Source organism: Giraffa tippelskirchi, chromosome 2 (genome assembly GCF_054371585.1).
Source record: "Giraffa tippelskirchi isolate mGirTip1 chromosome 2, T2T-mGirTip1v1.2.pri, whole genome shotgun sequence".
In the NCBI taxonomy this organism is placed as follows: Eukaryota; Metazoa; Chordata; class Mammalia; order Artiodactyla; family Giraffidae; genus Giraffa; species Giraffa tippelskirchi.
Genome location: NC_137276.1, coordinates 120,065,677 through 120,083,049, shown reverse-complemented (window position 1 = coordinate 120,083,049; position 17,373 = coordinate 120,065,677). Strand labels below are relative to the sequence as shown.

General features: G+C 35.2%; 1 protein-coding gene across 12 annotated transcripts in view; it reads left to right on the top strand.

The window, feature by feature from the left end:
- The window catches only part of ARID4B (AT-rich interaction domain 4B), a 140,882-nt gene that overhangs the window by 76,052 nt on the left and 47,457 nt on the right, over positions 1 to 17,373 (top strand). For all 12 annotated transcript variants that reach the window (XM_081570423.1, XM_081570419.1, XM_081570416.1 and 9 more), the window contains 6 exons: positions 2,708 to 2,846; positions 8,219 to 8,298; positions 9,947 to 10,023; positions 11,578 to 11,732; positions 14,984 to 15,056; positions 16,692 to 16,786. In XM_081570423.1, the coding sequence (XP_081426549.1) occupies positions 2,708 to 2,846; positions 8,219 to 8,298; positions 9,947 to 10,023; positions 11,578 to 11,732; positions 14,984 to 15,056; positions 16,692 to 16,786 (619 nt within the window). The remainder of the gene's footprint in view (positions 1 to 2,707; positions 2,847 to 8,218; positions 8,299 to 9,946; positions 10,024 to 11,577; positions 11,733 to 14,983; positions 15,057 to 16,691; positions 16,787 to 17,373) is intronic.

Below are 17,373 nucleotides of genomic sequence, written 5' to 3'. Positions count from 1 at the left end.
GGTGCAGCCAAAACACCTCCTCTACCTTTAGAGCTTACATTCTCTCATATGGAGAGAGATGGGCAATACCAAAAAAAGAAGAATTAAGTAAATTAAGTAGTATGATAGATTTGTCAGTGCTGTGGAAATAATAAAATAAGGTTGGGGATTCGGATGGGCAAGTTGTAAATATGAATAAGGTGATTGTAATTGAAATGACATTTGAACAGAGACTTAGAGGAGGTGAAAAAGTTTCCAAGTGTCTGGGGATAAAGCATTCTAGGCTGTTTCTCTGCAAAGAAGAGTAGTAGCTGGTTGAGAAAATGAGGTCAGGGGATCTTTTGTTGTTGTTCTTTAAGTGGAAGAAGTAACAGCATTTTCTTAGAAATAACACAGTGCTAGTAGGACTCAAACTAGTAGAGGTAGAAAAACTGCTAGAGGGGAGAGGTAGGAACATTGCTGGAACAAAAGCTTGAGGATGTGAGAGTGGAGAAGGGCGTCTAGTCCACGAGTGGGGAATGGTTTTGGAGTGGAACCTAGACATTAAAGTGGATGGCTGTTCTATGTAGCCATTCAGTTTATAGTAGATATATAACTTTCTCGTGTCTGAAGTCTTCACATTTGTTAAGTCTTATGAAAGAAATTAGAACTTTTATACTATCACAGATGATTGTGTTAGCCAAGTAAAGCCCCGTTTTCTCTTTCTGTGTTTTACAGATTTGATTAATGTTATTTGTGACATTGTGATTTTTGTCTTGCTAATGGTAATGGCATAGAGGGCATCCGTAGCTGAATACGTCCTCTGTGACTATTTTGAAAAAAGCAATAATTATGATTTTAAATTTGGTTGTGTTCTATAATCATTAGAAAGTGGAGAAATAAAAGTCCTTGTCTTTGAGAAGTTCTTCTAATCAAGTAGAAATCAGACTTGTGAAGGTCTGTCATTACCATTCCAAGCTGTGTACCTATTTGTAAGGTTTTACACTCCACTACGGAGAAGGCAATGGCACCCCACTCCAGTACTCTTGCCTGGAAAATCCCATGGATGGAGGAGCCTGGTAGGCTGCAGTCCATGTGGTCGCTAAGAGTCAGACACAACTGAGCGACTTCACTTTTGCTTTTCCCTTTCATGCACTGGAGAAGGAAATGGCAACCCACTCCAGTATTCTTGCCTGGAGAATCCTAGGGACGGCGGAGCCTGGTGGGCTGCCGTCTATAGGGTCACAAAGAGTCGGACACGACTGAAGCGACTTAGCAGCAGCAGCAGCACGCTCCACTAATATGAAAATATGTTGGTTTTTCCTGCTGCCTACTACCTGCTTTCTAAGTAGGGGTTGAAGTATCCGAGGACTGCAGTAAAGTCTTCTGCTTCAAGTGCCATTTGAAATACAGTGTTCTCAGTAGCAAACTTTGAAGATGTGCTTTGTTTTTTATCAGGGGACAATTTTTAGGTTAATTGAATGATCACTGAAATCAAATAGTGATATTCCCCTTATCACTATAAAATATTTAATAGTGTTATAATAGGTTTTGCTTCCTTTATATTTATGTTGGAATATATAGATATAATGAAGAAGGAAATGGAAACCCACTCCAGTATTCTTGCAGGGAAAATCTCATGGACAGAGGAGCGTGGAGGGCTAGAGTCCATGGGATTGCAAAGAGTTGGATGCGGCTAAGCACGCAGCACATATAAATATGAGGGGATGACATTTATATTGTCATGCTTTTTATTTTATAAAAATACCATATGTTTTTATTTCTCATTTTGTTGCAGTCTATTTATTCCACATTTCTTAATATCTTTATTCTGGGCATTTTGAACATAGTAATTAGAATAAATTTTTTTTTAATTGGAGTATAATTGCTTTACAGTGTTGTGTTAGTTTCTGCTGTACAACAAAGTGAATCAGCCATATGTATACATATGTCCCCCTCCCTCCAAGCCTCCCACCCATCCCCCTATTAGAATCCATTTTCTTTACTACTGACTGTGGGCTTTTTTAGAACCAGACTGAGAACTTTGTTTTGTGTGTTTGTGTTTTTTTTTTTTCCCTTTCTTTTTAAGTTTTATTTTTTACTATACTTCCTTCTAACATCAAATGGATGGTTTGAGTTCCTTTTTCTTCTTTTTAATTTATTCAGAATACGGTGTAACTGAAAGGAATTTTTCACGTAATACAAAACAACCATACTGTACATCTTATGAATACTTAGTTTTTATGTATCTGATATTAAGCATGGCAATGGTGATGTCTTATTAGATTGACTCCTCTCTCTACCCTGACCCTCTGTTAGTAAAGATCTCCCTTCCCCCTTTTAAAATTTGCTTTGTACTGGGAGTGCATTACCATTTCTAGAATTCCTTTAATCTGAGAGAAGAAGGTAGTGTATTTTAGTGCAGTCCTCGGATACTTAAAATGGGGCCTTCAGGTTTTGAGAATTTAGGAACCAGTGCTATTCTGTTTTGATCTTCCCTGTAATCTTTTAAAATAGCACTAAATAAATTCAGGACATTTTTAGGAAAACACTGTGCTTTTCATCTAGTGATAAACTTTTTTAAAAAAATTATTCTTTAGCAATTTATAAAACTATTAAAAAGTTTAATTTAGCCATTTTGTAGGTTGTAGGAAACAGGATAGGATTTCTAGAAAACCTGTATTCATCAACTTGGCATGCTTATTCTTTGTGAAGATAAATAGAAATATCTCATTTTTTCTCTCCCTAGACCAGAGGAAGAGTCTTCTTCATCCTCCAGTGATGAAGATGAGGATGATAGGAAACAGATTGATGAGCTTCTGGGAAAAGTTGTATGTGTAGATTACGTTAGTTTGGATAAAAAGAAAGCACTGTGGTTTCCTGCATTGGTGAGTAACTTCAGTATAAGAGCTTAATTTTCAACTATATAAGTTCATGAAGAAAGAAGTTGATTTTCTTAAAAATCAGTGTTTTTCATAGGTACAGAATGGCAAATGGTTTTAGCATCATTCAGTTCACACAGAATTACTTTGAAAATTGTTTCTGAGTACAAAGAACTTTCGAATTCATACATGAAAAGCAAAATCATGGTAATTTTAAAGGCTTGGTATATTACACTGCTGAATTTTGGATAAAAAATTCTTTGTGCAAACTTTTAAAACTTCTAAGTCTACCATGCAGAAGACTGCTAAAGAGGAACAGAATCTTGTTTTCTACTATTGACTGCAAATGGTATCTATTTGTCATCATTTTTGTTGAACGTTTTGTATTCTGAATCCTGAGTATTAAAAGTGTTTTGCACAAAATAAGTGCCCAATAAATGTCAGCTCTTATAATTTAAACTAATGAAGGCAATTATTTTCATAAATGTAAATATTGTATAATACCTTTGTACCTCTTCATATATCCATCTGTCCATTCCTCATTTAATGGATACTGCTGTGTGCAAGGATTGTGCTAAGATCTTTATGAGGCTTATGAGATATGTATTTATCCTCATTTAAAGATAAGGAAACTCAGTGTTAGAAGGGTTAAATAACTGGTCAAGCTTTGGGTTAATGGTAAGCAGAAGACTTAAGTCAGTGTATGTGGTCATTTCTTTTTTCCTAAAGCACTAAGATTCTTTGTGAGGATTTCTTTTGAAAACATGTTTTAAAAGAGCTTCTTGTACTTTTTTTCTAAAACAACAGGAACATTAAAATTTTCACTTTAGTATTTTCAATATTAATTTAACATTCTCATCATCATTTCTAAATAGTTTCCTGATGATGAGGAAAAGATTTACAATACCAAAAGGTTAGTAATCTGCTTAGTCAACCATTTCATTATTATTTTTAATATCTTAGCATTATTGATACATGTTATCCTCCACGCAAATTTGAGATCTCTTGGATAGTAATGGATAATTTTTATCAACTATAGTGTGAAATTGTGTTCTGAATCAAACAGCCTTGACATAATCACATAAAATATTTGCATTTCTATTTGTGAAAGTAGTTTATAAATTGAGTAATGTTAACAAGTGCCTGGTAATGTCATGTTAGAAAACAATTACATACTCTTAGGAACAATAAATAGCTACCATGTTTTGAGCACTTCCCCTGGCCAGGCACTGTGCTAACTTGTTAAGGTAAGTGCACAGGCTCATTTCATCCTAATTGAGGCTGAAACATAAGTGGTATTTACTCCCATTTTAAGGGGTGGAAATCTTAGCTTCCCTGATTCACACAGTCCTGTTTTTCAGTTTCCATCATCATTTTTCCTCTAACTGAGCTTTAAATGTTGTTGTTTAGGTTTCAGAATATATCACTCTATATTTTTTCAGGGTGATCTCATCCCCTTTAATAAGGGGTTGCAGAGATAATAAACTGAAATGTCTTAAGGACCGAGAAAATCACATGCATGGATAAATAGGATAAAATATGGATTTTAGTTCCTGTAACAGAATGGAAAGTGGACCCGCTTACTTACACACAATGTCACCAAAGTCTAGCATGTTTGTTTTTCAAAATCCAGTCTCATGAGAAAGCAAAAAATGGGTGATTTGGCTCAGTTTGAGACCTCTATTTTGGCTGTTTACTCCCAAGTTTATATCTTAGCGTTCATACCTCTACTCTGAGCTCTGAACCTGAGTATCTGTCTATTCAGTATCTCTACTTGGTTGTCCTTTAGTCACCTGAAAACTTAACAAGCTTAATAAACCTGAATTTACTCTCTCCTCCCTGTATTCCCAAACTTGACCCCTCTCCACTGTTTCCTTTCCCTGTGAATGACACCATTTGCACAAGGTAGAAATGTAAGCATCCTTTTCTCTCTCACCTCTTCACTTCCCTAATTATCTCTAATATTTCTCATTCCTTTAATTTGCCATCACCACCACTTTATATCCAGGTCACCATCTCTCACCTGGATGATTTGCAGTAGCTTAATCTCTTTCAACTCATGCCCTTCTCTGGTCCATTTTCTTTGTGACAGCCAAAAATAATTTTAAAAACGGCAATTCTATTACGACATTGTCTTGCTTCAGATCCTTCCCTGAAAGACTTTAGATTTTTGTCCTCAGAATTAACATGGCTTACAAAATGGACAAATCTAAGCTTAGGAAGCATCACTACAAACAAAGCTAGTGGAGGTGATGGAGTTCCCGTTCAGCTATTTCAAATCCTAAAAGATGACGATATGAAAGTGCCGCACTCAATATGGCGGCAAATTTGGAAAACTCAGCAGTGGCCACAGGACTGGAAAAGGTAAGTTTTCATTCCAGTCCCAAAGAAAGGCAATGCCAAAGAATGCTCAAACTACCGCACAATTGCACTCATCTCACACGCTAGTAAAGTAATGCTTAAAATTCTCCAAGCCAGACTTCAGCAATACGTGAACTGTGAACTTCCAGGTGTTCAAGCTGGTTTTAGAAAATGCAGAGGAACCAGAGATCAAACTGCCAACAGCTGCTGGATCATCGAAAAAGCAAGAGAGTTCCAGAAAAACATCTATTTCTGCTTTATTGACTATGCCAAAGCCCTTGACTGTGTGGATCACAATAAACTGTGGAAAATTCTGAAAGAGATGGGAATACCAGACCACCTGACCTCCCTCTTGAGAAATCTGTATGCAGGTCAGGAAGCAACAGTTAGAATTGGACATGGAACAACAGACTGGTTCCAAATAGGAAAAGGAGTACATCGAGGCTATATATTGTCACCCTGCTTATTTAATTTCTATGCAGAGTACATCATGAGAAACGCTGGGCTGGAAGAAGCACAAGCTGAAATCAAGATTGCCGGGAGAAATATCAATAACCTCAGATATGCAGATAACACCACCCTTATGGCAGAAAGTGAAGAAGAACTAAAGAGCCTCTTGATGAAAGTAAAAGAGGAGAGTGAAAAAGTTGGCTTAAAGCTCAACGTTCAGAAAACTAAGATCATGGTATCTGGTCCCATCACTTCATGGCAGATAGATGGGGAAACAGTGGAAACAGTGTCAGACTTTATTTTTGGGGGCTCCAAAATCACTGCAGATGGTGACTGCAGCCATGAAATTAAAAGACACTTACTCCTTGGAAGGAAAGTTATGACCAACCTAGATAGCATATTAAAAAGCAGAGACATTACTTTGCCAACAAAGGTCTGTCTAGTCAAGGCTATGGTTTTTCCAGTGGTCATGTATGGATGTGAGAGTTGGACTATAAAGAAAGCTGAGTGCCAAAGAATTGATGCTTTTGAACTGTGGTGTTGGAGAAGACTCTTGAAAGTCCCTTGGACTGCAAGAAGATCCAACCAGTCCATCCTAAAGGAGATCAGTCCTGGGTGTTCATTGGAGGGACTGATGTTGAAGCTGAAACTCCAATACTTTGGCCACCTGATGCAAAGAGCTGACTCATTGGAAAAGACCCTGATGCTGGGAAGGATTTAGGGCAGGGAGAGAAGGGGACGAAAGAGGATGAGATGGCTGGATGGCATCACCGACTCAATGGACATGGGTTTGGGTGGACTCAGGGAGTTGGTGATGGACAGGGAGGCCTGGCATGCTGTGGTTCAAGGGGTCGCAAAGAGACAGACACGACTGAGTGACTGGACTGAACTGAATTGAAGTTCTGCTTACCTTTCTTACTCAGCCCAGGCAGAAAGTTAGCCACGTTGACCTTTTACTTCCTAGAATGGGTTGCACTGCTTGCTGTGTCAGGCCCTTCCCATAATCTGTTTCCTCTTCTTGCAGTGCAGCCTGGCCTACAGACATGTGTATACACATCCATCCTTTGTCAAATCAGTTCCTACTCAGTTTTCAAAGCTTAGTGTAAATGTTGTTTCCTCAAGAACGTGATTTCTGACCACCTAGATAATAGCCGTTAAATAAATGTGCACTTAACTTGTTTAGTGCTTGTCTTCCCAGTTAGAATACAAGCTCACTGTGTGGAGAAACAGTGACTGTCTTGGCCTCTGTGCTCTAGTACACAGTACCTTGATGAAATAGTTTGTAGAGTGACTGGATGAATGAATGGACAGATTAAGTATTTACTTCAGGACTCTTTTGAAATGATAGGAAAGTTTTCCTAGATGCTAATACATATAAAAGCCTTTTCTTAGTGAATTATTTCATAATGCCATCAACATTTAAGCAATGCTTAATGCAGTGCAATTACAATTATGGAAAATACTAACCTTTTAGAGACTGAATTAGGGGAATTTCCTGTGCTATCCAGTGGTTAGGACCAGTGCTTCCACTGCAGGAGGAATATTCAATCATTGGTTGAGAAACTGAGATCCTGCGTAACACATGATGCAGCCAAAACATTAAAAAATAAATTAGAAAAAAAGTGAATTAAAGACTGAATTAGAACTTACATATTTCTGGCTCCTCTCAAACCTGTAGTGAGAATGCATTCATTTAAGTACTATTGTGGCATTTTTCAGAGCTAATGAGACAGTTCTTAAATCTGTCATACTTATTTAGCCCATTTTTTTCATAAAAAAAAAAAAACTATGATGTTCTTAGTATATATAGTGAACTGTCTTGGAATTAAAATAATAAAAATTTATAGGTGTCTTGAATTAATATTATCTTTGAGAAGGCATGCTTTATCCTTCCTTTCAGTAATAGCTGGAGTCACTTCAAATAAAATCTTTTATTTTGGTATTAGTAAACGTTATGTCAATTCCAGGAAGGTACTCACTTTAAAATCATTTATTTTTAGAATGGGTAGTATTATGGAGAAATTTTAGTATTATTAACATACATGTTTAGATGTAAATAATAAGCAACACATCATCTCTGTCTTTTTTAAGACAGAGACTGCTCTGATTCTGATACCCCACTTTGGTCCCTGCCGTTCTCCTAGCCCTGCTGCAGACCTTCTACTAAGACCAGCTCTCCCTCGTTCCACCCCTGAGGCACTCTCATCCAGTTTTCTGTTTCTGCCTAGACTTGGTCCATAGCATCAGTCTAGTCATAGCCATGATTGTGCTCTCAACATCATGCCTATGTCAAAAAATAACGTGGATAATCCAGAGAGCTGGAAGGACATAGAAAATAAAATTACTTGTGTGCATTCCCACATCTGTATGTGTGTGTTTTAGGATATAAACTTTAAATTACTTGTGTATATTGTTACGCATGTGTATGTGTTTTTACCCTCAAACTAAAATTAGTTTTTAGATTTTAAGCTGAAACTATTTTTTAAGATTTAAATAATTGATACTTAATGTAACTATCTATAAACAGTGCTTTTAGTTATAATAGTTTCTTACTTTTTTTTAAAAAGGTGGTATGTCCTGATTGTAGTGATGAAATTGCTGTGAAAAAGGATAATATTCTTGTTCGATCTTTCAAAGATGGCAAATTGTAAGTATAATTCACTTGGTATGAAAAATAAGCTGCTTTTCCAAAATAGAATGATAAATTATAAATTAGTTATTTCCAGTGATGTTCTGCTTTTCCTTTTTATCATTCAGAGTGTTTCAAAGCATGACCATCTTTCATATTATCATTAAGTGTAGTAGTCTTAAAATATGTCTTGTTCATTTGGTCTTTTCTAAGCTATACTCTCAGTGCTGTCTAACTTATCAATATTTGCCTATATAATAACTGATGGTTTATTGAGGAAGATTCAATATATCTACCACATCTAATACTTCATGGATATATTAATTGATATATATTTATCGTTTTGAATGTCTAGGATTTTCTAACATTTTATATTACTTCTAAATGAGTGTGGTAATACCTGTTGTGTAACATTTGAATTTTGCAGTAGTCTTAAGGATTAGAATGAATTGCTATAAATATATGTTGGGTATTAGTATAATGAATTTTCATGTAGAACTTTTCTAAAACTGAGCTATCAATTTCTATGGGTGTTTTTTCCCTTTAAGAATTGTGTGACTAGAAGATCCATGGATTTTATGTTGATATTTTGCCTTATTGGGTGACTGCTTTAAAAAGATCATCATACTTTAAGATTGGTTTTTGGATTTTCAAGTTCTGAAACATGACTTAAAAATAATCTATATGAAACCCACTTTCACAAAAATTTGAGCATTGAAATTGAATATTAGTTTGTTGATATTAAGAAATTACTATGAATTTTTAAATGTGTGATGATAGGATTGTATTTTTAAAAGAATAAAATATTATAAATTAAATTATATAATGTCTGAGATTTGCTTCAAAATAATCCAGTGGGGGTGGGAGGAGGTAGGTAGGGGTATAAATGAGACACTGACTCTGAGTTAATGACTGTTGTAGTTGGATGATAGATTCATGGAAGTTCATTTTACTGTTATATTTCTGTATATATTTGAAATTTTTAAATTTAAAGTTTAAAAAGAGGCAGGCTGAAAAGTGTATTTGGAATAGTTTTTAGACTTCTGTGGATTGGTTGAAACAAGCCAAGTGCAGAAAAGCCGAATGATGATTTATTCATGTAAGAAATAAATGTGACGTATATGATAAATGACCTCTCCCAGTTGCTTGCATCCAAACCCTTCTTATAGTTTCTACATGAAGGAACTTCAATTGTATATTAGAAGTTTGCTTTGAACCTAGAATTCAGTTTAAAAAAGTTGTTGAACATTTTACATTATAAAAGTACATTTTCTTCCAATCGTAAATTTATTTCTTGAGATTATCTTAAGATGATGGCAAATTCTTGCTATTTAACTTATTTTTTTTTTATTGGGTTGATGCATTCTGCTATGTAAACATTTTAATTTATTATTTTCAGGGTTTCAGTATTTTTAGTATTGCATTTAACCAGGTACTCTGAGAATTCCTTGTTTATAAAACATCTATTAAGGTGGGGTCCTTCTGTAGATGATTCCATTTTTTATGTCCTGCCTAGTATTTTGTTTGAGACTTGCAACCCTGTGTGCAGTCATCTCCATCAGTGTTCCCATGTTTTCAGTATCTTTCTGTGGTAGGTAATTGGACTCTTAATTAATCTTTATTGTATTTTTGTGGGTTTTTTCCTTTAAAATTAAAAATAATACAGTACTTCAGTACCAAGAAAGGATGTCCATGAAATTACTAGTGACACTGTACCAAAGCCTGACGCCGTATTAAAACAAGGTAAGGATAATTTTGGAACAAATTATACTTAATTTAAAAACTGATGAGGCATGCCCTGGTGGTCCATTGATGGACTCTGCACTTTCACTGTTGGAGCTCAGCTTCGATTCTGGTCAGGGAGCTAAGATCTCATAGGTCTCACAGTGTGGCCGAACAGAAAAGAAAAACTAATGAAGTATTTCTGAAGATTAAATATTCTTTTGGTCTTAAAATCTTTTTTTTTTTTTTAAGTGAAGTCTTTGAAGTTACATTTGGTTCTCTGCAACTTCTGCTTTTGTAAACCAGTGTGTCTTTTGTTATCATCAGTTCAGTCGCTCAGTCATGTCCGACTCTTTGCGACCCCATGAATCACAGCACGCCAGGCCTCCCTGTCCATCACCAACTCCTTGAGTTTACCCAAAATCATGTCCATTGAGTCGGTGATGCCATCCAGCCATCTCATCCTCTGTCGTCCCCTTCTCCTCTTGTCCCCATCCTTCCCAGCATTAGGGTCTTTTCCAATGCGTCAACTCTTGCGTGAGATGGCCAAAGTATTGGGAGTTTTAGCTTCAACATCAGTCCTTCCAATGAACACTCACCCAGGACTGATCTCCTTTAGGATGGACTGGTTGGATGTCCTTGCAGTCCAAGGGACTCTCAAGAGTCTTCTCCAACACCACAGTTCTAAATCATCAATAGTATTCTCTCTTTTTTTAGCTTATAATTGGGACAGTAATCTAAAAAAGATCAAGAACAAGATCATCAGCTATCACTGTAGCCTGGCCTAGTAAATAAAATATCAGTTCCTGAGGATGGTAAAAACAGGAGTCAAAGTAGCCTTGATTTTTGTCATAGTCTTGATTTTTGTCATTTCTTGTAACAGTAGTTATATTTTATTGGGGAATATGCTGTAATTATATCTCTTACTTGATTTTTGGCCCTGTAAATAACTTTATTTTTTCTTTGCCCATGTTCACCAAATCAGATAATACACTATATAGACTGGTTAAAAATCATCAAGATTTATGGTTGAGAATTTATTTCTCTGTATTGTAAAGTGAGAATAACTGTATCTAGTTATTTATAGTTAAATTAATAAATAATATAATTTTAATTCAGAGTTAACTAAAAATGTAGAGTACATATTTATAGTATATTTTCAGATACTTGTAAGTTATTACAGTGGCTCTGTGCCTGTTATATAATACTGTTTAATAATTTTTTGATAAAATGATTATAAAGGTTTACTTTGTTTAGTAGATTTAATGTTTAATGTTTACTAGACATTCTTAATTTTTATTTAAAAGAATATATCTGCCCCTTTTTCTTATCTTTGTTTGAACCTAAGTCACCTAAGTTTTGCCATCTATAAAATAGATACCTAATGCCTAAGACTGTTAAGATTAATGGGTTGCTACACCGAAAAACAGTTAGCACAATGCCTGGCCCATAGCAACTGCTTCATAAATGTCAGTGGTGGCAGCACAGTAGTTTTTATTTCTTTATCCTGTTAATATTTTTAGACAAATCAGTTGTCTTAATTTCTCCAGTTGATAGTTTATGACCTCTTTCCAGCCTTTGATCAGGCACTTGACTTTCACAAAAGTAGAACTATTCCTGCTAACTGGAAGACTGAATTGAAAGAAGATAGTTCTAGCAGCGAAGCAGAGGAAGAAGAGGAGGAGGAAGATGATGAAAAAGAAAAGGAGGATAACAGCAGCGAAGAAGAGGTGAGTAAAAAGAGTTAATGCCTTTTACAATGAAAAACAGTTGCGTTCCCTTTGGGATTTGGCATAAAGTCATTAATCACTTAGATATTTTTAGTATTAGAAGTATTTCATAATACATTGTTCTTGTGTATTCATCATAATCAAGTAGTTTGCTTACTTAATGTTAAAACAGAAATATGGTTTTGTGAAATTAAAAATATTAAGTATACTTATCCCTGTAACCTCAAAAATATTTCTTAATCTTCAGTCCATAATGTATATAAATGTCAAATCAATATGTCATACACCTGAAATTGATACAATATTGTGTGTCATCTAATTAAAAAAAGGGAAAAAATGTTTCTTAATACAGCAAAACTCTACTTTCATATGCTTTTTACCATCATGTAGACAGCTGTGACCTCATACTATGTTTACATCTGCATATTTTATTACAGTATCTCGAAAAGAATAAAATATGTCTTTTATCTAATGTTAAAAGAATAATCAGCATAAAAGTAAAGATTTATATCTTGATTCAAAGAATCAATACAAACATTTTTGTGTTAGATTTTATCTAATAGACAATAAGACATCTGTGAATATATACGGATCAAGGAGCTAAATTTAGATTTTATTGTAGCTGGTACTTTAGGTCCATCAGTGACAAGTATTGAGAAAATTGCCCATAATATTACTAGTGACAGTGCACTGCTGTGCTCTTTAATGGTTTGCTGAATGGCTTTATGAAAGTTATTGGGGAAATAATGATGCAGATAATGATAGCTGCAATACATGACCATTGTATTGAATGTTTTTAGGAAACAAAGATAAGTTAGTGTCAATAAGTAATATTTTAGGTAAGTTATAGAATTTTGCCATGTAACTGTAATAAACAACTGTTGATGAAGTAGGAACATTTTAAAGTTAATGGTTTATAATATAGTGATCTATAGTGACAGTGTGTAGTGTGAGAGTTTCCCTGGCATCAGTCTTCCCCATTGCTTTCTATTTAAAATGTTAAAAATAAGCCATCAGTCTCTTGCTTAAGGCTTCTCAGGTAGTACAGTGGTAAAGAATCTGCCTGCACTGTAGGAGACACAAGAGATGCAGGTTCGATCCCTGGGTCAGGAAGATCCCCTTGGATTAGGAAATGGCAACCCACTCTAGTATTCTTGCTTGAAAATTCCTTGGACTGGCGGGCTGCAGTCCGACTGAGTTATTACTCTGAAAGTCAGGCTTTACTTTCAGAACCTCCTTTTATAGCCCAACCTGTGCTCTCTTTTTTCCTATCACTTCTTCTGGTATATTCTCCTACTTTATTTTTTTGTTTATTTGTTTTTGGTGGTGCCACGTGGCTTTCCAGATCTTAGTTCCCCAACCAGGTGTTGAACCCGGGCCCTTGGCAGTGAAAGTGTGAAGTTCTAACATTGGCCCTCCAGGGAATTCCCTACCCTTCTACTTTGAACTAGGTTGTAGCAGCATCGAATTACAAACCTTGTTTCTACTCACTTTTGTACAAACCAATACCTTTGTCTACAGTGCCCTTCCCCACCCCACCCTTTGTCAGCATGACACACTCCTGTTGAGTTTTTGAAACCTTACTAACCTGTTTTCTCTGTAAAGGAGAGAACCATCACCTTCTGCAAGAAGAGTTAATCACTCCATTTAATAGTCTAAACAGATACCACTCCTTGTAGAAATTTTGCCAACATACATACATCCATTACATATGTGCATGTATTTATTTTCTGTTTGCTTTTTGCCCTGCTAATCAATAAGCTCCTCAAGGGTCAGGCGTCCATCTTACTTGTACTGATACTCATAGTGTCTGTCATAGTGTGTAACATGTAACAGATGAAAAGTAAATATTAGTTACCAAAACTTTTGTTACTTAGATTTAAGTTTTACAAATGTTTTCATAAAAGCAAATCTGATTTCCAGTTTAAACAGTTTTTTTTTGAAGTTAAATACACACTTCACTTAAAATTTTTTGCAGCAGGAATAAATTTGGTGGTTTATGAAAGTCACATATTGTACCATGGGGGCATTTAAGAAAACACCTAGAAAACAGTATTCCTTAGACTTACATCTGACTACCTTACCAAAATGCAGTGCATATGGATCATGTTTAGGTTGAAAAAACAAATTTTATCATAAGCAAACTAATAATTGTCATTTATTCTTCTCTGCCCAATTATTAGCAAGCATAATAGTTTTATCGATACAAGTTTTTGTTGTCTTTAACTTCCTTTTTTCTGCTCGCTTTTAAGATAGAGGCAAATCTCACTCCAGCAGTGGTTTTAGACACATGATTTTAAAAATTAGAATGATATATTTAGGCTATCAGTTAAAAAGTATTCTCCTGACTTTAACCACTCAGAATACTTTTGTTTCAGCCAGAGGTAACTGTAAAGCCTCAGTGTGTATTTTGAATCACTTCCTCTGCAGTTACTCCTGATCATGCTCTGTAATGGCAGGCACCATCGCTTGTTTCTCTTTTGACTCAGCACCTTGCATAGTGCCTACACTCACTGGTGCTCATTAAATGTTTGTTGATGGTCACTGAATTGATGAGTTCCTCCATCTCACCTACTACCCTGCTCCTTGCAGGTTGCTTCAGGACCAGCTCCCTACTGCCACAGCCCCTGGCCACAGCAGCAAGAAGCTAGTCCCTCCCTTGTAATTGATAAATCGGGGAACTATTTTATTACTTGAAGATTTCCCTAAGTCTGAATCTTCAGGTATTGTAGATCAAGTTTGTTCCCCACTTTACTGATTTTATAAGCTTGAAGTACTGTACTGTGGGGCCGAATATAATGAAGGATAATTTTAGTTGCAGCTGATGGGGCCCTCACTTGTTTAGTTCCTGGAGGAGCAATAGAGTCAGTTTTGATGTTAAGCCCTGACCCAATTTAATATAAGTGAGAGTAGGTCTTCTTGAACCTGTGACCGTGATTTAAAGACTAGATCTCTGATGTAAAAAGTTCATGAACCATCTTGTTGGTCTCATTTCTTATATGAGCATTTACATTTGGGATTGTCACTATTGAGATAACCTTTTAGGACATATTTCTCTGTAAAGCATAAAATGTCTATAGACTTTCTGGTTTTGAATAGCTTAGTGTTAAGTAATTTTTTTTTTTTTTGGTAAAAAGCCTTTGAAATATTCTAGTGAGTATTAGTCTTTGCTGTTGGTAGGAAATCTGCTTGTGTTATTAAAATGCTTTGCTGAGGAAAATAATATTTTATTCTTCTGTGACTAAAATTAGGAAGAAATAGAACCATTTCCAGAGGAAAGGGAGAACTTTCTTCAGCAGTTGTACAAATTTATGGAAGACAGAGGTGAGTGTTTTTTCTTTGATTCATTATTAATGTAGATATCAGATAATATCTTAAAAATAAGAATTCTGTTTATTAAGCTGCATATCACTGGTAGTCATGGCTATCATTTTGATTACCAGTATCACCAGCATCCTAGTGTAATGTCTGTCACGTAGTAAGTAGAATGTGGGATTTGACAGTATTTTGATGGATGTTATGGCCATGGACCCATAAATAACTGTATTCTGTCCTGTCTATTCTGCCACTCATTTGGGGGACTCCAAAGAACCCTTACATTAGAAAACAGTAACAGAATGGGAATCATAGTGTCATTTTATTTGAGCCTCCATGTATGCCTGTAGAAAAGCCTCTTCTCTAAAATCACTGCCAGCCCCAAGGTGTATGTGTTTGTGTATGTGAGTAAGAGAGAGAGACACAGACAGACACGGCATTCATTCTAAGATGGGCCGTATATCTTCTTATGACTTAGCCACATAAAACTAAGAACAGAATTAAACCATCTGTAGAAAAGGTGACCAAGTTTCAAGGTGAGCCTTGTCTTAGCTTTTTGAATCTGCCTTTGTGGTTCTAGAAATAGGAACATGGGTAATTAACACTAACTTTTAACTTGCAGTGATGACCTGGTCCTCTAGTAACTGTGGCCCTGTTTTTTCTTATCTGCTGTTATGAGTATAGTTTCTCCTTTCCTGTAAAGATGCTAGCAAGGTAGAGGGCAGAGGCTGAAAGCTTTCTGACTTGAAGAAAAAGACAAAAGAATGAATGATACTTAGAAGTGCTACTATGCTCTGTGATTTCATGTTTTTTTAATCCAGTTTTGTATTGTTGATGAGTAGATGTGGGCTTGGTCTTCTTTTTGCTCTCATAAATCATAGTGGTTACTACAATATAGTTATCTTTTTATTCTTCAGTATAAAATGTCCTAGATTTATGTGTTTATTTGTATGCATGGAGGCTTGGCCTAAGAAGGCAGGCTATTTTTTAAGCTTTTTTTGTATAAGCTAAGTTAAAAAGTGAAAACAATGAATAAATTCTAGTATTAGAAGAGAATGAAGACTATGGTTATCCCATCATGTATTTTTGGAGAGGGCAATAGGTTGTGCATCTCTATCTTGTTACTTTCTCTGTCATGTTCTAACAGTCTGATAGTTTTAGTATCCTTCTGCTTTGTTACATCTTATAATAAACAACACTATAACTTTACTCTAGAATTACTTACTTTGTAGAATAGTAGTAAATTAGTAAATAAAATACAAAGAAAGTAAAAGGTAATTCCCATTGTGAGGCAGTTGCCCATCAATTATCTCAATACTGTTTTCCGTTCTTCCAAACATTGTTAACCCTGATGTTTTAAAATTTTTTGTTGGTATTTTATTTTGCTTCATTTACTGTTTATTTTTTTGCTCATCAAGGAAATGAAAGTGGAATAAAATCATATAAATAAAGTTTCAAAAATCTGATATAGGAAAAAAGTTTTTGATAAAATGGATTTAAGTAGATTGTTTTTGATTAACCAGGGATGTTTTTCTCATATAGACACAGTTTGCACTGTGTATATTTGATGGTAATGTTTGAATCTTTTCAAAATTTAAATAAATATGAAACGTGGTTCTGATATATTCATGTTTTCTTTAATAGGCACACCTATTAACAAACGACCTGTGCTTGGATATCGAAATTTGAATCTCTTTAAGTTATTCAGACTTGTACACAAACTCGGAGGATTTGATAATGTAAGTATTACGATCAGAAGTGAAACATGTTCTTCATACATGTTTTCTCATCTAAAAATTATCTAAAAGTGTCTGTTAACAAAAACTTGAAAAGAAAATGGAGAGTACAAGTTAGAAATAGCTAGCTTCCTCAGACCAAATTTAAATTTGAAGATTTTTAAAAATGAGCTTTCCAATTTACTATTAAGTTTGTCAAACTTCCGTAAGCTATCTGAGTCATAACACAACCATGTTAGTGGAAATTCTTTCTGTGTCTCTTTTCCATTAGACTGTAAGATCAGTAAGAGCAGGGATCTGTCTTAATATTCTTTATATCCTTGATCTCTACCACTGTGCGTTACACATATCGAAAACATTATTTGCATGTATATGTGTGTATGTATTGTTGAACTGAAGAAATTATCTTAAGGTTGCCATGATGTATGGTACTCACCCAGTTAAGACTATTCTGGGGGGGGAAAGGTACGTTGTGATACTAAGATTCATGAAACGACTTTATTAGCTTATAGGAAATCATATGTCACTGAAAATTTTTTTATCTGTCATTTCATTAAGATTTTGATTCAGGAATGTAGATGTTTTCTTAT